Below are 23464 nucleotides of genomic sequence, written 5' to 3'. Positions count from 1 at the left end.
GGCTGAATAACACGGACATCTTGGATCCCTGGTGGATCCCCAATGGCTCCCTCAGGCCCTCCTTGTAATGGGATCAGAGGCAGCTAGGACCCAGCCTGGACACAGTGCAGCTAGACACACTATTAGCCGAGTCTGTGGCATAAAGGAGGCTGCCGGCTGCAACTACTGCATCAGTACCTTCCTTCTTATAGTGTAGTTCTTGGTATGTTCATAGACGTGCGTATAGACATCTGGCCATGTAATTGAATGTATGTCCATACGCATGACCATGTGCCTAGGCTATTCATGTGAACACGCATATAAAATAGTGAGTTCAGTAATTGTTTCTCTTTTTTTCCATTTAATTTGAACACTGAAAGAGAGATATGCAGAGGGATCACATTAACGTTTCAGAGAAACCTTGATACGGTTTGTCCTGGCTTCCTGCACGGAGATATTAACTGACTACATGAATGCTACAGTGTTCTGTTCTCTCTGTCGGTGGTTGGATTGACATTTTCCTAATGATGTGCTTTCTTTCTCTCGTCCATGTCCCTCCACTCACCTCTCAGCCCCGCCCACTGATTTAAAACACATTCAACTGTAACCGCCTGCCTTTCTTGTCAGAATAAAACAAAAACTGCGGTTCGAGACACCTTTGGTCGTCCCCCCCCCCCCCCCCGCGCCTCCATCTGTTGAACATCTGGAATTGTGTGGCTCAAATAATTGGAAGTCAATTTGTTTGAAGTTATGTTTTGGCATCTGTTTCGATTCATAAAAACCTCTGGAAATGGCATTAATTTAATAGCGTTTCGAAGCCCAGCTGGTTATTTTTCATCCATTTGTGTTCCGTCGTTAATGCGATGGTTTGCTGGCATCTGACGTGGGAGTTTTTGAGAGACTGGTCATGGTGTGGTCTCGCCTCGTAAAGGCTCAATGGACTGGAGGCCCAGTCCCGAAGGATCATGGGATGTATTGTGGTGGTACTGTACAGTATGGCGGAGGGGCGCTACAGTATCTGCAAATATCCTATGACACTCTGGCTCTGGTCAAAAGTAAGCTATTATATTATAGGGAATACGGTGTTATTTGGCATTGGTCAAAAGTACTGTACTAGATTATCAGTGGAGTGCAATTTGCCATATGTATCCAATACCCAGGATCTCTGGATCAGAATCAGCATGTTGTTTACCACACGGCAACTCTGAGTCCAGGCATGAAAATACATATGACACTGCTGTCACTTTGTTACTCACAGTCAAATGTCGTTGAACTTTGTGCACAAGCCTTGTCACAGGCCAGAGGATAATGACCGTTTGTAAAAATGTATTTTTTTCCCCTCCTGCTCGGGTTGGTGTGGCAGGTGAGGAGGTGAGAATATGGTGTGTGTCAGAGTGCTCGTTGTGTTCCAGAGTTGCCATTGGCAGCTTCAGCAGGGGGAAGCATTGTAGCACGCTACACTGGCAGCTGTGGCATGCTGTTACAGGTGACAGCTCTGCAGCATCCACGTCAACCTCCGTGGGAAAAGGGGTGAGAAAAGGTTAGCCGGGCTAGCACCTCGGAGGTTCATTACATCAATTGGGTTCATAAGACTGGTCTTTATTGGAGTCCATATACTGTACATCTAGAAGAAACTCAAATGTACTTGTAATTTTACTGGCGTTAAATGTTAAAATGATATGTTCATAATTATTTTTTTAATATACTAGAACCGAAGGAGTTAATTAACACGAAAGCCTTTTGGGGTTTGTTTCGTTTGCCTCGCTGGTTAAATCAACCACAATAACTCTCTGGGTTTGTATTGGGATTGGTAAAACGAGAGCTTTGGGTATTTGATCAGAGTACACAGCATACTGCTGCCACCTACTGGTGAACTATGGCATTGAACTACTCCTGCTTCAGGAAGTGGTGAGGTTATGCTCTGCTAAGCACAGAAGTTATACAATAAAGCAATGGTAAGATTGTTTTACAAACCACACAGTTTTGGCACTTATTCTAGTAGAGGAATAATTATAATCTCTGTCGTATGGAGAAGGTTAGACAGAGGGCATGGCAGCACCATATCAGGGAAGGATTTAAATATTATATACTAATCTGTTTTACATCTTTAAATAAAATCTGTTTTTACGTCTTTACATTCATCTTTAGTTATTGAATGGATCGGTTAATGTTTTCTATATTAAACTGTTATCGGATACTCTTAATAATGTATGACTGTTTTGTCAATATATATGTTGAATCCCTGTCTTGCCCCTGAGTTTCCAAAGCTGTGGTTTAATGATATTCCAAATCAAACTTCCTAGTTCTGATGTCACCGTTGCCTTAGGCCACATCACTAGTAGAAGCCCTTGAACTTTGTTCAATATTATCTTTGATGAAGCAAGGATTCTGGACAGGGTTGAAATGCATTCAATCTATGAAATGTGTTGATTATTTTAGTCACATAATGATAAGGTTGTGTATACAAATGATGTATTTTATATATTTTTTGCAATAGGAGAGTATCTGGAGATAATCATATTGACATCAAAATGTAAATTGTGGCCTTTGGAAAATGAATTTTAAGTAAATCAAAATTCTCTGAGACCCTCCATGTTTTCTCCTTAATAAAAATCCATATTTACCTTCCCATAATTGCGTTGGCTAATTACCTGTAAACATCACTCATCGCTTTGTAGTTGGGCTGTCTATATTGAATAATGATTGGGGGTTCAATTTTATGTTGTAGCTAGAGAGGAGATGCAAGCAGGAATCTTTCAATTTCATTATGGGAGGAACAGACCAGCTAAAACGTTCTCACACATTCATTTAGAAGAGCTTTGATGAGGAACACAGGGTATCCACTGAAACAAATTGAAATGTTGCTTCCCCCCCAATCTGGGCTGTTTGTTGTATTATTAATGCATAAATGTAATATGATTAGAAAATATCCACTAATTAAACATTTAGTCTATTTCAGCGTTATATGGATCCAAAACAAGTCTGACTAAACTTTTATGGGTGAAGTTTAGATTTTATATTAAGCAACTATTTTGATTCTCAATGATTGATTGGACAGTATATTCTTTAAAACCAGTCATCTAGCTTCTTCAGAGAACTTTTAACGGACAAGTTTCTTTAAAGCCTACTCTATACTCGCCTTTAATTCGGCCTTTTCCCTGTCCTTAAGAGCCCTTAATTGGATCAGCACCATCACTCCTCGTTTTCCCATTCTCTCTGTCCTCTCTCTGTCACTCATTTGCTGTCTGTCACCCTAGGTGAAACCCTCATTTTACCCACACCTTCCTCTGTTCAGACACAGCTCCCCTGTATGGCCCTTTATCCTTCCGTTTAGCCTCATAGGTCTAGCCTCCTCTGATTTTGTGATAATCAACCTTTCTGTCACTCTTCCTGGTTCATAACTGAACTTCTCCTGTTGGATAGGAAATGATGAAAGTTAACAGGTGTCCATACTTTTTTGATGAGGGTGTAATATTACAAATTGAACACGAGAGGTTTTGTGTTGGGTATGTGGTGCGCATGTGTGATTGTAATGACAAAACGCCAAGTCTGATTTATAAAAAAAGGGGTTTATTATATTTTCCCCACCCCCACCAATAGAAAAGTGAGCATGTTAGATAATGTCATGTTTTTTGGGAATACATGGATTAAAACACATAAATACATAAAACATTTTATAAAAATAAATGTAAAGATGAACGAAGGACGTGTTAGGCTTTTTCGGCTAGTATCACTGTTCCATTTTAATTTCTGTTTGGAAGAGGAACCACCAGTAACTAGCTCTCGATAGGGCCCATCAGTGAATCTCAATGGTTTCAAGTCCTTTTATACAATAACAGTAATACTATACCTCTGAAAAGGAAACAATCCTCTTTTGGCATGTCGCAAAGACACATGATAGGTACGGTGAAGTAGTCTGCATAGTTTACAGTGGTGTACAACAACCCCAGTGTCCAATGCACTGTGGAGCAGTATTATATGATCAGTATGGACCGATTGTCTTTCTCCCTTTTTCTCATGAGTCTGGTTCTGTCTGTGAGGCAGAGGTGCTGTATGCACTCTCGAGTGCCAGTGGTAACTAACCCTGCTTCTGGAGAGCCACAGGGGATGCAGGCTCCGGCCCAGAACTAACACACCTGAGCCCACGAATCGAGCTCTCAATGATTCGAGCTGGTCAGTGTAATCGGATGTGTTGGTGCTGGGCTGGAACAAATCCCTGCACCACTTTGTGAGGGTGACCAACTGCTGTTTGTCCCTTGACCTTTGACACGGGGTCGCGGAGGGGTCAGGGATCATAGGTCATCGTCGCCATCGTCCGAGCTGAAGCTGCTCCTGTGACTGGAGTCCTTGGAGGCGTCGGGCGAGCCGGCGGAGAGAAGCGGGTCGGTGCCGAAAGGCGAGAGCGGGTTGTCCATGAGGATCTCGTCTAGCCGTTGCTCCTCTTTGAGCGTGGAGCTGAAGAAGTCTGTGAAGTGAGACAGCGGGTCGGAGAAAGTGGTGGAGTCATCAACCACCCCCTGACCCTGGTCTGTAACCCCGGTGACCATGGCTGGCATGGAGGTCCTCTGGAGGTACTCCCCGTTCAGTTCTTCCTGGTACAGGGGTGGCTGGAGACCCTGCAGTGACTGGGGAGCCAAGGGCTGCTGCTGTTGTTTTTGTTGTTTGAGGAGGTGGGAGGAGAGCTCTACAGTACCCAGGGCAGTGGCCATGCTGGGGAGGCCATGAGCACGGGCCTGGATCTCCAACTCCTGAAAAGCACAGAAAAGGACCAAGGATCAGGACAGTGTTATTCTCAAAAACATATGAATGCGTTGAAGAAGACTTTTAATGAAGGAGATTACGTTTCTCAGAATGAGCTCCGTACGAGTTGGCAACCCTTACACACACACACACACACACACATGGGTGCATACACATTACACACATACACTCCCCCCTGACACATACGCACACATCCCTCATAGTCTGGTAGATTATTATGGATTGACTTTAGAACTTCTTCGGGATCGGGGACAGTTGAGACTAATGCGATTAGCATGAGCTTGTAAGTAACAAGAACAATTCCAGGACATAGACATATCTGATATTGGCAAAAAGCTTAAACAGTGAAATAATACCATGCTATTGTTTGAAGAGAGTGCACAATTTTGAACATGAAAAGTTATTAATAAACAAATTAGGCACATTTGGGCAGTCTTGATACAACATTTTGAACAGAAATGCAATGTTTCATTGGATCAGTCTAAAACTTTGCACATACACTGATGCCATCTAGTGTCCAAAATCTAAACTTGCCCTGGGCTGGACAAATACAGTATGGCCTTCCTCTTGCATTTCAAAGATGATGGTACAAAAAAATACAAAAGAAAGGTTGTTTTTTTCTTTGTATTGTCTTTAACCAGATCTATTGTGTTATACTCCACTACATTTCTGTTCACATTTCCATGAACTTCAAAGTGTTTCCTTCCAAATAGTACCAAGAATATGCATATCCTTGCTTCGGGGCCTGAGCTACAGGCAGGTAGATTTGGGAATGTCATTTCAGGCAAAAATTGAAAACAAAAAAGGGGGCAATCCTTAAGAGGATTCTAATAGCACTCTAATGTAGCGGAGGCTAATCCATTTCATCTACCCCTCGTCTCCAGACCCCCCTCTCAGGAAGCAGCCAGGGCCCTCGGGGTTTGTGTCATAAACATGACAGGGAGGAACCAATGACAAAACCTCATCAATCAGCAGCAGGTCAGCAATATGGTTCACGTCTCCCCATCGGCGCTCTACTGGCAGTAACAATATGGATAATAGTCTGTTGTCAGTCTGCCTTGGTAACGGTTAACTTAGCATGTCGTTTTGCAAATTATTATTTATTTTTTTAAACACGGGGGGGATGAAAAAAAGTGTTGAGGAATGCGATGCCAGTTGGAAGCATCACTGTTCCCACGTCACGTGATGCAAAGTTACAACCATCTGTTTTTCTCAGTTTAAGCATCTTTCTGCAGGATTCCAACAGTGTATTTCAGTAAGACTAGCTGGGATGTTTCTGTGGGTGATGCGTGGCGTTGATGCCGTCTTTCTCCCCACAGTCTGTTATCAACGGTCACCAGCACTTATTTGGGCTAACACTGTGAAGCTAGCACTCTGTTAAAGGCTTTTGTTAGCTCCCTCCACATGAAATGTCTCTTGAGTTCCGTGTGTTTTGTTGCTCTCGACATCCTTTAGGGTGACACTGTTACATTGAGAAGTTCAGCTTGACTGTTGAGTTCGGCGTAAGAGACAGAGCCGTGAATGTGCTGATTCATTTGGTGGTTAATTGCGACGTCTCAGTGGCTGAAGGACTTGTGGTAACGTCTCCGCTGTCTGCTTGGCTCTGCTCTGCTGCCATGTCAATCCCTAGTCGCCCCGGTTTAACGCATCATTTTAGGGCGAGGGGAAAGTGGGGGGAGAGAGGCATGACTCTGGGCATTAATTATGACTCACAATCTGATTCCTCCTTCTGGACGGATGGAGCCGAAGTCTAACACTCTGTTTATTAATCAGGTCATTATTGTGTCTTGGAGAGGAGAGGTGGAAAAGAGGAGAGGTGGAAGAGAAGAGAGGTGATGGGGAACTGCTTGACAAACATCAATACGAGCAGGGCCGGTCTCTGCCAGGGAGTGGGGGTGTAAGGGTATGGGGGTTAGGTAGGTATAGAGCACTGAGCTGGCTGGGGAAGGGGGGTCTCTATTGAGCATCAGGGCCGTGATGGTGTGCATTGGCATGGTGTTAAGGATGAGGAAGTCGCTGGGTTGGGGATCTGTAGTGGTCGGAGGGCCGAGTTTTGAGGGTGTCTGTCTTTTTCTCTCTCCATAGTCCATACCTGGATCCTGAGCAGTAGCCTCCTGTTGGCCTGCTCCATCTTCTTCTGCCTGTTCTCCAGCTCTCTGGCGTGCTGCTGCTCCTTCTGCAGCCACTTGATGTACTCCACCGACGCCTTGAGAATGGTGCCTTTGTTCCAGCGCATATCACTACGGCAGAGGGACATAAAAGATAACCTTTTATTCACCGCCTCAGCGGAATGTTCTGTACAAAAACTTATGCAGGAACCAATTTTTTTTAATATATGAATAAGAAATGGTGATTTACATGGCCAATTATTCATTCTCGGACATTACATCCAGCTTTTGAATGGGAATTTTAATAGAATAGTTAAGTATAAGTACGTCTACAGAAAGTCCATTCTGGAACCGCTTGTATGGTAAAATTAATCCTCAAGTAAAAATAGGTATTGGAAGGGGGGGGGGGAATGTGACTTTGGAAGAAGCCAAGAGTGCAGGCTCCATTCCCTGATACCATTACTTTTTAAAAGCAGGACACAGTTGTAAAATGCACCTTTCTTTGGAACAAGACGTTGGTCTGCTCCACAGCTAATAATCTTCTTTATCTTGTCTTAATGGCACGGCGACAGCGGTAACCTTCCATTTAAATTCTATCAAAAGTTCAATTGTGGTCGGGCCAGTCGGATTCCAATTCCGGCTTCCGTATTCCACCTTAGTGGGCCAATTGTGCTCAAACTTTGATTTCAATGGGTGGTGGCCCTCTTTGCGTTTGACCCCAATCTTCATCATTGAGCTCTAAGCTGTAGTCTACTGTTAAGAACCCAAAGAAGATTCAGACTCACTACTTTGCAGAGCGTGAAGACTACAATAGCTACTCAAGTACACCCTTGAAATAGGAGCAAAATGTGCTCTTGAGTATTAATTTGAATTCAATGAACAACATTTAGCGGGCTGTGCTTAGTTTTTGAGATGCTTAACAGTAGCCAGGCATGTGTACATCTATTCATGGCAATAGACTTGATCATGGGGAGTTGCTTTGCAATATTGAGTCAGGTAAACTTACGGGTCATTCGACTTTGGTATCATTGTTCCAAGTTCTTTGATTCTGTAGTTGATGTTGTACCTTCTTCTTCTTTCAACTGGTGAGAGAGACAGAGACAGAGAGAGAGAGAGAGAGAGAGAGAGAGAGAGAAGGAAATTAAGTTACTTCAGTGCCCCACACAATGTTTCTGAAGGTAGTCTGTATTGAGTGGGGCAGCTCGTACTCAAGTTGTGGTTGTCTTTCTTCTGTCGTTCTTTGGCCATCACTCTCGTTTCATGTTCTGTGAAACACAAAAAAGAGCACAGGCTTATAAGAAACGCACACAGACAATAAAAGAAGCTCAGACCACAGACACAGAGCCTGAACCTTCCACAGAGCCTGAACCTTCCACAGAGCCTGAACCTTCCACACAAGCACACTCGCACTCAGTGAAAGGACACGATTTATCCAGCTCGCTCCCAGCCCGCCTGGCATACATAGCATCGTCTCATCTCTTTGGTTCATTGTGAAAAATCTGTGTCCTCTTTTAAGCCACTCAGCCTGGCAATTAAGTCCGCTTAACAAATTTGCTGATCTACCCATGAGGGGGAAAGGCATGCTATAGCGTTCATATTCACGTTCACATTTCTCCCAAATGATATAATCAGAACCTGTGATTGGATTTCTCAATTCGTCTCCGTTGATTCAATAAGGTCATTTAGACCTCTGGTTACTGCCCGTTGTCTGACCGCACACTTATATGAAAAATATACTGATTCACTTATTTTCTCGGCGGAGCTAATTCAATTAGCTTTACTTGATGCATGGCATTCATAAACCGCTTCTCAGAGGTCCTTTGTGTTGGGGACCAGAACACAAAATAATCCATGGTGCGTCCATAGATTATAAACCGAGGCCATTGATAATTAGGGATGTGAGTGATACAACTGTAATCCAAACACTACACATTTAAGGGAAACATCTATTTGCTACATGGAAACAGTAGTTTGTGTAGAATAGCTTGTATAGGATGAATGCTGTACACATCAGGTTCTAAAGAAGAGGGCTTTCCCAGTAGAACATGCTACTCTATAGACCTCTAGACCTCTACTGCAGTCTCACATTGGTCGGTAATAGACTGTGGGACCACCTTATTAGACTGGAAGGCTCGGTTTTGGTTAATCCTGCCACCAGATATAGGATTTGTGCATTTAGGACATGCCGCCTACACAGCATTTTGTCTTCGTTTTAGTAAGCCAAAGAATAAAAATGGCTAAATGGATTACTCTTTCTCGTTTCCTGTTGTCGTGCACCTTAAAAAAAATGCTAAACGTATTCATTCATTAAAAAAAATGAGATGCCAGTAACTGACATGATTTGTCAGGAATGTGTTTCCTAAAGTGTTGTATTTTTATGCTACAGTATGTGCTTGAGTTTCACACTTCTATCCTCTTGAAACATGTCGATGTGATCATGCATAGATTATTTTTTGATGCATTGATAATCTTCAGCGCTATGAAGTGTGTTCGTACCTGTGACTTCCCTTTTTACAGTAGTGAGCCTAGTGGGGCGTGAGGTGGGTGTCATTCGGCCATGAGGGGCTGTAGTCATACCTGGTTCACCCCCATAGATGTCCAGCATGCTGCTGCTGAGCACCTGGAGAGGAGGGAAGGAGAAGAGGGAGATGTCAGGGAATGGTTGAAACACAGACACACAGACACAGAGAGAACATGTCATTCAGACTCAGCGACCTCAAGTTCACAAAGTCATTGAAACTTTTGGAAGCAGGTTGACTTCGGCTCATTTGAAAGCTTTGAAAGGGTAACGGGAATTTGTACGGTTTCAGATGAGGTTGGGCGTGAGGGCAATCACAGCACCGTTGGCAGTCCTATTGCTTCTCAGCCCTCAGGGCATTGCTTTTGTGTGATCCAGCAGGAGAGGCTAGGGGCCTCCATGTCTCCCCACCAGTGGCCTGCCTGACCACAGCCTTGTCTGGGTCCCCTAAGGCCCTCTCAGGTCCTTCTCTGGGAGTACGACCTCGCTCCATGCCCCCATTTACTAACCTAAAATGGCCATTATCAGTGACCACTATGGCTACTCTGCTTGAAAGGGCCCCGGAACACAGAGGCGTCTGTGTGTTCAAAATAGCACCCCACTGGATGAAAGCCGGGTCATAACCCGCCCAAACAGACACCAAACTGTTTTTCTACGCCGCTTATCCACTGTGAGAAAATAGGCATATATTTTCCGAACAAGCGGGACAACGACAGTCTCTTTTCGGGACTCTGTTGGAATGCAGAGGGGTATGTGGGCCTCTGACACACACTGTATGCATGTCCAATCTTAGGGAGCTGTGTATTTCTAGGAATCCTACAAAAGCCGGCACAGACGCCACAAGCTGTGTAAAAGACAATTTGTCACTGTGCATGTGTGAAATTCAGTTGCTAGAGTGGTGTAGAGAGGGATAAGAATAGAGGTCAAGTTATGGGAGGGAGGGAAGGAGGGGGTGGGAGGAAAATAAGGAACGGCAGACATTTCAATATTTGCAGTTGGTTTGCTTTGCCTGTAGATGGCTTTCTCTCTCTCATTATCTCTAACGGGGGGGGGGGGGGGTACTTATCAAAATGAAAGATTGCGCGACAGTCCCCCGACTGCTCACATCGTAATCACTTCAATCCGCTCCCATCTGTGTTCCTGGGATATGTTGACATGACAAAACGACGCGATGCATCGTACTGTATGACTAATTCAAATGAATTGATCCATTTAAGCGCGCTATCATTTCAGAACAAGCCCGTCGGGAGTGTAGGCATTAACCCAATCCAATGCCTCACTGCCTCACGCTAAATCTCTCCTCCTCTCCCTTTTTTTCCAGTCGCTCTGATCTTCACCCTCTACACCCCCCTCCCCTGTCTTGTTTTTCACACACACACACACACACACACACACACACACACACACACACACACACACACACACACACACACACACACACACACACACACACACACACACACACCTCTGCTTTTCTGTCACCCTGTTGTTCCTCTCTGTTTCTATGTGTGTGTTTATGTGCATGCCTGTCCGCTTGCCTCTGTCTGTCTCTCTCCATCTCTCTGTCACATTCAATGCTGTGGGGACACATTCTCCTTTAGTACCACATACCTCTGTTCAGGATTCAGGTGTGGCTATAATCGTTACTCAAATGAGTCTTTGTCCGAGCATCGGCTCAAAGTTTTACAATTCCACTCCAGATATAATTTGCACAGGGTCTACTGGTCTCTGCTGCCATCCAGGCATTTTCTTTCTAATGGAATGCCTAGTCTGAATAAGATATTTTTTTGTGGTAGTAGATATCTAGCATAGTCTCGGCGTTCTCCCCATGTCTTCTTGACTACCATTCCCAAACTCTCTGGTAGTGACCATGTAGGGCTTTCAGCAAGAAAAGAAGAATCACAGACTTAGTGTTTATACTAATTAACACATTCTCACACTGTCATCATTTACCGTGTAGTTACGTGTATTGACATCACTTGCGGATTAATCTGTATTGTTCGGCAGCTTGAGAAATGTGAGAAATGCTTTAAGCCTCAACCCTGGTGAAATGAACTTTGACTCATCGGTGGACTTAATCTGACTTCACACAAAGCCAGCTCCTTTTTTTCCCAAGCAAGTCAAGCCTGAAAGTTCATGTTTGGCAGAGGAAGTAGTTCTCACATCCCCCTTTAAAGAAGTCCGTTATGCAACTTAACTTGAAAGCTGAACTTGACTACTCAATATCTGGAACTTCATGAGTGTCAAGAAGATTAAGGATCTTCTGGGAATCACTTCTGGATCAAGGAATCATGTCAGCGAGAGTCAATAGACAGAAACACCTGCATGTCGATAGCATCGTTGCATTTCTTTTGTTTTTACCCCTTAGTTTTGCAATTCAAATGAGTGTTTTTCCCTTTAAATTTGCAATTGATATAATAGTTCATATGATTATTCATACTTACGTTGTTTTGCATTATGATGCTGGGATCCATACAATCCAAGCCCCTGTCATTGAACCCGGACTCCAGGCTAATCAAGTCATCAATAACGTCATCCATTGGAAACTAAAAGAAAGCAGTCATATTGTACCAGCCTCAGTTCAGTTCAGATACATAACAACAGGTAATAAAAACACTAGGTGAGCTAATGCTCTCGCTGTAATTCAATGTAACATTTCCTTTTTGCATAATTCAGAGGGAGGGACAGTTAGGATCCTAATCCAATAACAGACATTTCTTCACCACCATGCTGGAAGAGATCAGCCGCCATGGTGGGAAAAAAAATGTTTTGTTATCAAACTAGTTTCCTCCTTAACAGAGATTCTCTTTAGGAACTGAATCTCTGAAGTTATTGATGAGCATTTTAGAGAGAATGGGCGGGTCACTAGAGATAACTGAGTGGTTCACACAGCAGGAATCTCATGTCAAAGAGATTTAGGACTCTGTAATCAAACCTGCATTTTGTTATTAACTCACAGAATTATTTTTGGCACTGCAAGGACCTACTAAACAAATACACTGAGATAAAAACAAACAAATAGCGGGATTGATTGAATCCCAACACTAAATATCAAAGGTACAGTTGAAGACGGAAGTTTACATACACTTAGGTTGGAGTCATTAAAACTAGTTTTTCAACCACTCCACCAGTTTCTTGTTAACGAACTATAGTTTTGGCAAGTCGGTTAGGACATCTACTTTGTGCATGACTCAAGTAATTTTTCAAACAATTGTTTACAGACAGATTATTTCACTTTCAATTGACTGTATCACAATTCCAGTGGGTCAGAAGTTTACATACACTAAGTTGACTGTGCCTTTAAACAGCTTGGAAAATTCCAGAAAATTATGTCATGGCTTTAGAAGCTTCTGATAGGCTAATTTGAGTCAATTGGAGGTGTACCTGTGGATGTATTTCAAGGCCTACCTTCAAACTCAGGGCCTTTTTGCTTGACATCATGGGAAAATTAAAAGAAATCAGCCAAGACCTCAGAAACAAAATTGTAGACCTCCACAAGTCTGGTTCATCCTTTGGAGCAATTTCCAAACGTCTGAAGGTACCACATTCATCTGTACAAACAATAGTACGCAAGTATAAACACCGTGGAACTACGCAGCCATCATACCTCTCAGGGAGAAGACGCGTTCTGTCTCCTAGAGATGAACGTACTTTGGTGCGAAAAGTGCAAATTAATCCCAGAACAACAGCAAAGGACCTTGTGAAGATGCTGGAGGAAACAGCTACAAAAGTATCTATATTCACAGTAAAACGAGTCCTATATCGACATAACCTTAAAGGCCGCTCAGCAAGGAAGAAGCCACTGCTCCAAACCCGCCGTAAAAAGCCAGACTACGGTTTGCAACTGCACATGGGGACAAAGATTGTACTTTTTGGACAAATGTCCTCTGGTCTGATGAAACAGAAATGGGTCTGTTTGGCCATTATGACCATTGTTATGTTTGGAAGAAAAAGAGGAAGGCTTGCAAGCTGAAGAACACCATCCCAACCATGAAGCACGCGGGTGGCAGCATCATGTTGTGGGGGTGCTTTGCTGTAGAAGGGACTGGTGCATCATGAGGATGGAAAATTACGTGGATATATTGAAGCAACATTTCAAGACATTAGTCAGGAAGTTAAAGCTTGGTCTTAAATGGGTCTTCCAAAAGCATACTTTCAAAGTTGTGGCAAAATGGCTTAAGGACAACAAAGTCAAGGTATTGGAGTGGCCATCACAAAGCCCTGACCTCAATCCCATAGAAAATGTACGGGCAGACTTGAAAAAGCATGTGCGAGCAAGGAGGCCTACAAACCTGACTCAGTTACACCAGCTCTGTCAGGAGGACTGGACCAACTTATTGTGGGAAGCTTGTGGAAGGCTACACAAATTGCTTGACCCAAGTTAAACAATTTAAAGGCAATGCTACCAAATACTAATTGAGTGTATGTAAACTTCTGACCCACTGGGAATGTGATGAAAGAAAGAAAAGCTGAAATAAATAATTCTCTCTACTATTGTTCTGACATTTCACATTCTTAAAATAAAGTGGTGATCCTAACTGACCTAAGACAGGGAATTTGTACTAGGACTAAATGTAAGGAATTGTGAAAAACTGAGTTTAAATGTATTTGGCTGTGTATGTAAACTTTTGACAACTGTACCACGATGAACACACACTGAAAATCAAAACGCTCACTCACCTCACTGTCATGGTTTGATGCCAGGGTCAGCAGTGTAACAGGGCTGCTGGGGGTGCTGCCATCGCTGAGGGGGGCCAGGTGGCCGTTCCTCATCACTGGAACGGTGCCCAGGAGCTGCCCTCCCTGCCCAGTGGGGTAATGGTGGCCCTCCTGTCCCCCGGCCACCTTGGAACCCAGCGTCAGGTACTGCTTGACCTGCTGACTCTGGGCCTGGTGTAGGTGGAACTTAGAGCCCTCCAGGTGGCTCTGGACCTGTTCCATACAGACCTAAGATCAGTTATTGGGTAACACAACAGGCAACGGTTACTATGTAGTCTCAAATAACAGTTTAGTGTTAGTATGCAATCTCAGATAGACATTAAAAAAAATTATGTCACTGCTCAGTGCAGTCTCAGAGAGAGCACAGATAGTGCAGCAAGTCATGAGTCATGTTCCATCAAATTGTTCTTAATCATGTTTTACCCCTGAATGCAAGACATATCCTCTTGACTTCTCATGCAAATGACAAACCAATCAAACTTTAGACAGGAAGTAAGAAGATGATTTACCGCAAGTGTAAAATGTTGTAACAGTAAGTACAGCATTAGCAGATGTCCCAATGTACTACCGTATCCTTCAAATGTCTATGCCCTAAATGTAAACACACACCATACAACTACAACCAACTTACTAAACCAATTATGAATATCTCAACAAAGTCCCCAAGTTGACTTCATTGGAGTATGTATACTGTTGCTATTGAAACATGAATCCTTACATTGGAAACTCGGGCTCCGTCTCGCATCTTGTAGTAACTACAGTCACTTAAGTGTGGCATTCTCATCGGTCAGATAGAGACTGTCTTCAGGTCTGGTGTACTAGCTGTAGAGCTGCTCAAAGTACCAGTAGGATTGTGGTTAAGAGGCTGCTATCCGGTGGCTGTCCTGGTGAGTTGATAGGTTGAGGACTGTCCTCTCCTGTCCTCAGCCAGTGTCTTTATAAACTCCTTAAGGCTCTGCACTAAATTCGCTAATTAGGCGAGAAGCCGGGCTATCCCTTAGTTTCCCTGCGTGATAATCACTTCAAACAGAGACTCATCAGATTACCGCCGGGTTTGATCCCAACAGGATATCTGCCCATGGCTTTTGCCTATATCTTGACTAATTCAACGGGACCGCCCTGTTTCTGTTTGGGAGTTATCGGCCAATCACAATTGACCCCAAGTCCGGACTCTCTACGATCTCCTTCGGGGGGGGGGTCTAGTAGTTGACTCTAGTACAATTGTTTCTTTCTTGTTCTTCTTTTTTAAATAATTTTGGACAGCCATTTCTACCACGACCCCTCCTTTGGCCATTCATATTCTGTCAATTACTCTAAGAATAACCCGAGATGGACTATTCTGGGGGCTAATTTTAGTACTGTAACTATCGTGACCCTATTTTTATCCTCTTGCCTAAAAATGTTTCACTCTTGTCTAGTGCTATAAAGGGGATCATTGTCGTCCTTTTTTTTATTGGTTTACGGTCGCTTAACTATTTTGAGAAGAATTGGTTGATTGATCATTGGGTTTGATTCCTCTCTACTATCAGTGAATTCCCGTGAGATTGTCATGACTTTACCATAAACCACTTGCCATGCTGGTTGAACTCCTGATAGTAGATGTTTGTCTCCTTTTAGCAGTAGCTTCTGGCTTTCTTCATCATTCCTCGTTTAATCAATACAGAGAAGAAACAACTCAGGTCAACGTAGGTCAGTACCACAGTTGTAAAGTTGGAATCCTCGTCATCACACAGGAACATTCAGAAATACTTTTTTTTTTTGCTCCGGGACCGCAGCAGACAACTGTAAACACTTGCTCCCCTTTACTCCAATACTAGTAACATCTTGAGGTTGAAAAAAAAGAGGTCTGTACTACAAAACAATAGTCCTAGAAGCTGATTTGACCACAGACACAGATGCACACTTTGCCCATAACGATAGTATAGAATCAGCATTTTTGCTCAACACCAGTGCTGTCGTCTGTTGTCCACATTGCTCACATAGATGACTGGCCCTGCTCAGAATGGACTCGTGCACGACAATACTGAACTTGTCACCAATGAAGAGAGAGCAAGTCTCATCGCTGGCAGCTAATGGCTAAACAAGATGCCATTTGTTACTCAATCAACATTCTTCAAGAGCGGATGGAAAGACTGCCAGCGTACTACACTCAGCTTGTTGTCTGAAGAGACAGAGGTTGTCCTTGGATTAATAGCCTTCTCTCTACTGTACATGCAGCAGGAGACACGCCTATTAGGTCGTTAGGGGACCTCTAATTAGATTCCACCAAGTAATGTATCTTCTGTCACTAATGCGCGGCACGACAATGACAGGACTGTGCATGAAGACAAGACACACTGCAGTTCACTAGGCACAGAATAAGACATGACTGGAGAATCGGCGATGTAGACGTTGGTAAATTACTTTGACACTCTTGAAAATGGAAGAGTTTGTGTTTATTCTTTTCCACTTGTTGGAACTGATTGTGACGTCCCTTCTTTCATTCATTGGATTGCCGTGATCAGAGCCATATATTTAAAGAGTTAGGCCAACTTTTAGAATTGTGAATATTGTTCTAATTCAAATTGTTTAAATATTCCCCAAGTAATGTTAATGGGGAGCTAACATGGCTGCCATAGAATGTTGAAGTGTCATTAAACGTATCATCATTTATACAATGGCTGGGTCTAATCCTGGATGCTGATTGGTTAAAATCACATTCCAACCGGTGTCTATTCCACAAGTTACCACCAGCTAAAGCAATGATGTTGAAATGCATATTTATTCTGTTCCAGCTCACTGCACAATCCACTGTTTCATCAGCCCAGCCAGGCAATTTATAAACTTGATGTCTACTATAAAAACCATCTAGACATTATCTTCCATTTCTTTTATACTAGCATTTGATTTTCAACAGCGGAGATTTGTATAAACCTTGCTCTCGTTCTCTCCAACATTTGCAACATTGTTTCAATATTGAAATTCAATCTCCATCTGTCCCATAGTAATGAATGTGTCAGGAGTTGGGACGAGACAGACCGGCAGACAGTTTATCTCAGCCAGTCAAAATCATGAATCAGCTGGCATAATGTTTATGGATATATACAATGAAATGTCAATGGAAAACAAAGTGATTGTGCTAGCTGTGTTGTTGGCTAGCTCCTCTGAACAAAAGTGTCCTGGCGTGAGAGCACATTTTCTATGCCAGGCCAAATCGTGCATCATTAGCTCATTGTTATGGATGTATACAAACAAGTAAATGTAACTAAAAAACAGCTTAAAGAAATGCAAGTGCAGCTACTTTGCTGTTTGACGTGACTGTAAGTTAGCCATAGTTGGCTAGCTAGCAAGCAAGGTATAAGAACGTTGCCAGACAGTATGGCAATGGAATATTTAGAACGAACAAGAACATCCATAGATACAGAACAAAAAGACTGAACGACTGGGTCGCGTCGCTGACGCGGCTTGTGAAAAAGTTTGAATAAATTCTTCAAAACATATTTTTTTAATGAAAATAATATGTCCATCATTATTTGAATATGTTGGTAACCAGTTGTATAGAAGTGATAATGCACTCGAAGCCGGTGTTTGGATGTCAGAGTCGTTGTATGGAGGAGACCAAGGCGTGATATGCATACATTCTTCTTGAATAAAGAAAGAACACTGAACAAACTAACAACATAACAAACCTTGACGCTAATATGAGAAGTGAAGACAGGCAACTAAACATAGAATAAGAACCCACAAATACCCTATGGAAAAATGGCTACCTAAATATGGTCCCCAATCAGAGACAACGATAAACAGCTGCCTCTGATTGGGAACCAATTCAGGCCACCATAGACCTACATATACCTAGACTAACAAAACCCCTAGCTATACAAAAAAAAATAGACAATACAAAAACTAACATACCCACCCATGTCACACCCTAACCAAAATAATAAAGAAAACAAAGATAACTAAGGTCAGGGCGTGACATTGGAGGATATATTAGCACGGTTTTCTGTCCCGAGACAAAGTGTCCTCCAAACAGTGGCTTCTCGGGCATTATCACTTAAGAAGAAACCGCATTGGCCAGACTCTCTAAATATATGGGTCTGGTTGTGATGAATGGAGGACGCACCCACACCCTCTATTGGTTTGGACATCGCTTCAAATTATTTCCTCCTATGTCAAAATGACCCAAAATCATGTTTGTTTGTGCACTCGACCCATGCCACTATTCTGTCCCACTGTACAAAATACGTAGTTGAATGCAGTCCATGTCATTCCACTAGCATATACATCATCAAACAGTATTTCTAACAGACATTGGCGCTGTAGATGAATGCCTGAGGCAGACATATTGTGTACTCCCAATGCAGTTTGCTTATGATTGAATCAGAGCATAAATTTGTTGTTGTTTCGTTTGTTTTTCTAATGGCTGGTGGGGAGAACATCCATGTGAGCTTTGACTCCTATTAGGGCGGCAGCTGTGTCCTCTCCTTGTTTTCACTGCTTAAGCCACTAAAACGAGGAATGTCTCACAGGCAGAGAAGAGAGAGACAACTCACTGATCTGATCCATGGCTCACTCTAGGACTGACTTACTGTCTGTCTCCTACTTTGATGTATAACATGTCACATTATTTCACACAACGTAGCTGTGATGGCGCTGATAAAGAAAGTGCATCACGCTTATGACATTTTCTGTCAGTTATGATAAACGAGAGTTAAATGGCATGAGCAGTACGTCAAAGTCAGCAACAACAAAAAAACACAAATAATGTATGGACAGATTCAGGCATCCCATTAAATGAGCTTTTATGCTGAAGACGGTCATAAAAAGTTGGGATAAAGTCATTTTCAAGACGAAACTTGGTAAAAAACCATTCACATTCTAACAACATCAAGTAAGTGCAAAAGTAACTAAGAACCTAATATCCACTTTAAACATCAAAGACGTTAATTGATGTTTTTAACATATAAAAGTACAAACTACACATAATATCCATACTCAAATCTACTTTCAACTGTGACTAAATTGCGCTGATTTACCTCGGTATGTACTTTCTCCTTGAAGTCAGATAGTGAAGCCCTGCAGTAGCACAGTGATCTATGGTCTTTGATGACACCTCTGCATGTCACAGAGCTCACTCCCAGGTAGCTACTGTTCACTATTCTAGACGGCCAGCTATTGTTTAACTCAGTTTCACTCTTACACAAGTTCTTGTTTCACTTCAGAAAAATCTGGATTATGAAACACAGGGTTATTATTTCACTTGGACAGGCTTTGGCAATTCTGGACATAACCTTATAACCTCACAACTGTTGGGATTCATTTCTACTATGAATCCCAAACTTTAGTGTTATATTGACCAACTTAAAAATGCATGAAGTATTTTGAAGTAATACTACTACAGTAATGTTGTGCAGTAATGCTCTTTCTGTGGTGTAGATACAGACAGATATGTTCGCAGACATGGTTCCTGTGGATATGCTGAGGCAGCTAACCAGTTAATAGCTGTGACCACACATCTGAGATTGTATGGAGGGAGGAGAGATAATTCCACACTGAGTAGAATTGCCCTTTTTTGGAATGTCAGTCTTGAAGAGCATGCTCTTTGGAGCTGTGGGTGTGTGTGTGTTTGCATGTGTAAGTAGTAAGTGAGTATTATATAGGTCACACAGAAAATGCCATTACAATACCCCCCCCCCCCATACATAGACACCCCATCAACCAAACGATGCATTTACACTTGTAGCCAAGCTGCGAGTACCTCCATATACATACAGTATCCTGGGTGAGACTGCAGAGACCCTTTCCCCCCTCTCTCCTCCCTTTTCACCCTCTCTCTCTCTTTCCCTATTTATCCCTCTCTTTCCCCCTCTCTTTTGCCTGCTGTTGTCACCTACCGGCAGTATCTGGATCTCAGTCAGAGTGATCACTTTGACCACACAGGATCGACTCATGGCTCCGAGAGTGACGGCCGCCCCCCTACGAACACGACTCAGGCAACAGAAGAAGAAGCGCTACCGTACTGCCTGCCTGTCAGGATCCCAGAAACAGAGAAAGGAGAAGAAGAGAGGTGCTGCCATGTTGTTCCAGGAAAGGAAGGTATGACACATCAGCTTTTTAGAGAGCAGGTCCGCTTCCTTCAACTGTGTGTGGGCTTGCGTGAGCCAAGCACTCATTGCAAACCCTAACATTCGTTAGGAAAAGGCCTGACTGTGGCAGAAATACAGATGGCAGTTGGTCTGAAGCAGGCAGGGGGGGGATAGTTCTGTGTTCCTGCCTAAAACACTTTCAGCTCTGATTAGCACATTCCCCCCCAGGTTATCTCACTGACACTCACTTCCCCAGCAATCCCTTTACTACACACACAAACACACACACAGGTCTCACTGGGTCTCCAAGACACACACACACACACAGAGAGACAGAGGACAGGTCACTGTTCTAACCCAAGGACACAGTCTGAGAGAGTTTACTATGGAAGCCCTTGGCAGGTCATCCAGAAGGCATTGTGCTTACCAGAACCTCTCTGTACCAGAAATACTGAGGACAGCAAAGTGGAAGCTTGTGTGACTTAACCTCTTGACACTGAAGCATCAGATCATGTCAAAACAATCAGCGAAATGTCCAAGCCAACAAACACCTAGTCTGGGAAATGGATTCTTCCACATTTCAGCAGAAGCATTGGAGGAATGAGACTGATAGTATTTTTTTTAAACGCTTTCTCTGCCAAATATTCTGCAAAAACATGTTCCTTACCTCAGTCAAATCAATGCTTGTGATGATTGAACGCCCAAATAACTTTACACAGTTAAGTAAACTTATCAGAGCTGAATACAATGATTACATTTCAAAAGCATGGTCTTTCACTTAAATTCTTATTTATAATGACAACCTAGGAACAGTGGGATAACTGCCTTGTTCAGAGGTAGAACATCAGATTTTTTTACCTTGTCAGCTCAGGGATTTGATCTAGCAACCTTTCGGTTACTGGCTCAATGCTCTAACCACTAGGCTACCTGTCGCCCCAGAGTGCATGCTGTCTTTAGAGTGCATGCTTAACTTGACACTTAAAGGCTCCATTAAAGTCATGTCTCGCAGTGTCGGAAAGAGGCATATTGTTGTGAATTCTTTTTCTGGTGGGAGGCTTGTTTGTGACCTAATAAACACACATGTCTCTGGGCCTTAATGGTTCATGGTTTTGTTATTGTGGGAAATCCTTAAGCTGATACCGTTAGGCTACTGCCCTTAGTGGAGTTGTTGTGTTGACTGACTGTTTTAATTATCTGAACAAATGAGCAGTCAAATTGAAATGACACTTTAGTCGATGTTTTAGTGTCATTTTGTTCTTCGTTTGGTTGACACATTTTGTGGACAGGAAGTTCTCAACTGGGAAGGAAGTTGGAGTTCTCAGACAAGTGCTTGTTCAGCTCTCTCTCACTGTGTGTGTGTGTGTGTGTGTGTGTGTGTGTGTGTGTGTGTGTGTGTGTGTGTGTGTGTGTGTGTGTGTGTGTGTGTGTGTGTGTGTGTGTGTGTGTGTGTGTGTGTGTGTGTGTGTGTGTGTGTGTGTGTGTGTGTGTGTGCGTGTGCGTGTGCGTGCATGCGTCCTGGCTGACCATTTTCCATTCATCTTGGGGCCCATCCAGAACGCTCACCTTTGTTAGTCCCACACACCACAGCAGGTATATTTAAAACATGAGCAAGGTACTTCCTGTAAGAGTTGGCCTGCTTCTGAGACAAGACTTCAAAGTCCTGCTCCCACATCTAAGGGCTGTTTTATCCTGCTAGAAAAGGAATGCATAATAGCCGCTGCACCTCACTTTAATGATTCATATAGAAATTAAATATTACAGCCACTTTAACATCAGTGCTATATATGTGTGCCTAACTGTTACCTTGAGCTTGATGTTGATATAGGGGTGGTATGTGCCTGTACTGGAAATGTTGACGATCATACTGTATGTTTCTTTACAATACGCATGTACAGTAGCCTACGTATATGGGGAACAGAGGGATGTGTACTGTGTAGATGGATATAGTGTTGATTGGTTTTAATGAAGACTCGCTTGTCCGTATCTATCACCATATCTACTGTACAACATAAAGAATCTGACAGCATGCAATAGATATTGTAAACTCTGATAGGAATATCATTGCATTTCTCTAAATCAGTATGAGCATGCCATATAACATTTTAAGTGCACAGATGTTTTACTCTAGATAAACCTATAATTAGCTGATCAGTGTCAATCTTTCTGTCCAACGTATATCTTCTATCGTTTCTGTTTAAATCATCCATAGGCTAAAGAGGTCATCGAACACTGAATGGCCATGTGACGAACTGACAGTACCATCCACACATACACACATGCACACATACAGTACCAGTCAAAAGTTTGGACACACTTACTCATTCAAGGGTTTTTTCATTATTTTAACTATTTTCTACATTGTGGAATAATAGTGAAGACATCAAAACTATGAAATAACACGTATGGAATCATGTATTAACCAAAAAAGTGTTCAACAAATCAACATCTATTTTAGATTTCAAAGTAGCCACCCTTTGCCTTGATTCAGCTTTGCACACTCTTGGCATTATCTCAACCAGTTTCACCTGGAATGCATTTCCAACCGTGTTGAAGAAGTTCCTCTGCTGTCCAACTCATTCCAATCCATCTCAATTGGGTTGAATGTGGGGGGATTGTGGAGGACAGGTCATCTGATGCAGCACTCCATCACTCTTCTTCTTGGTCAAATAGCCCTTACACAGCCTGGAGGTGTGTTTTGGGCCATTGTCATTTTGAAAACAAATGATAGTCCCACTAAGCGCAAACCAGATATCGCTGCAGAATGCTGTGGTAGCCATGCTGGTTAAGTGTGCCTTAAATTCTAAATAAATCACAGACAGTGTCACCAGCAAAGCACCCCCACACAATCACACCTCCTCCTCCATGCTTCAAGGTGGGAACCACACATGCGGAGATCATCCGTTCACCTACTCTGCGTCTCACAAAGACATGGCGGTTGGAACCAAAAATCTCAAATTTGGACTCATCAGACCAAAGGACAGATTTCCACCAGTCTAATGTCCATTGCTCATGTTTCTTGGCCCAAGCAAGTCTCTTTTTATTATTGGTGTCCTTTAGTAGTGGTTTCTTTGCAGCAATTCGACCATGAATGCCTGATTCACGCAGTCTCCTCTGAATAGTTGATGTTGAGATGTGTCTGTTACTTGAACTCTGTGAAGCATTTATTTGGGCTGCAATCTGAGGTGCAGTTAACTCTAATGAATTTATCCTCTGCAGCAGGGTCATCCTTTCCTGTGGCGGTCCTCGTGAGAGCCAGTTTCATCATAGCTCTTGATGGTTTTTGCAACTGAACTTGAAGAAACTTTCAAAGT

The 23464-nt window shown here is 42.8% G+C and overlaps 1 protein-coding gene across 7 annotated transcripts; it reads right to left on the bottom strand.

Moving 5' to 3' along the window:
• Positions 1–3527: 3527 nt before the first annotated feature.
• On the bottom strand, positions 3528–20305 carry LOC109864330 (transcription factor EC). Of its 7 annotated transcripts, none has more exons than XM_031798402.1 (8): positions 19962–20305; positions 14047–14298; positions 11811–11912; positions 9426–9468; positions 8057–8113; positions 7855–7930; positions 6833–6980; positions 3528–4727 (listed from the first exon to the last, which is right to left on the bottom strand). In XM_031798402.1, the coding sequence occupies exons 1-8, from the start codon at positions 20016–20018 to the stop codon at positions 4272–4274; spliced, it is 1191 nt and encodes a 396-aa protein (XP_031654262.1). In that variant the 5' UTR covers positions 20019–20305; the 3' UTR covers positions 3528–4271. The 7 variants fall into 7 exon arrangements, with proteins under 7 accessions (XP_031654262.1, XP_031654258.1, XP_031654259.1 ...); XM_031798398.1 differs by having other exon boundaries at positions 6833–7007; positions 9345–9468; positions 14047–14313; positions 19962–20272; XM_031798399.1 differs by having other exon boundaries at positions 6833–7007; positions 9345–9468; positions 19962–20271.
• Positions 20306–23464: the final 3159 nt, after the last annotated feature.

This window comes from Oncorhynchus kisutch, linkage group LG19, assembly GCF_002021735.2.
Source record: "Oncorhynchus kisutch isolate 150728-3 linkage group LG19, Okis_V2, whole genome shotgun sequence".
In the NCBI taxonomy this organism is placed as follows: domain Eukaryota; kingdom Metazoa; phylum Chordata; class Actinopteri; order Salmoniformes; family Salmonidae; genus Oncorhynchus; species Oncorhynchus kisutch.
The sequence above is the reverse complement of the archived record's forward strand: the minus strand, read 5'-3'. Positions and strand labels throughout refer to the sequence as shown.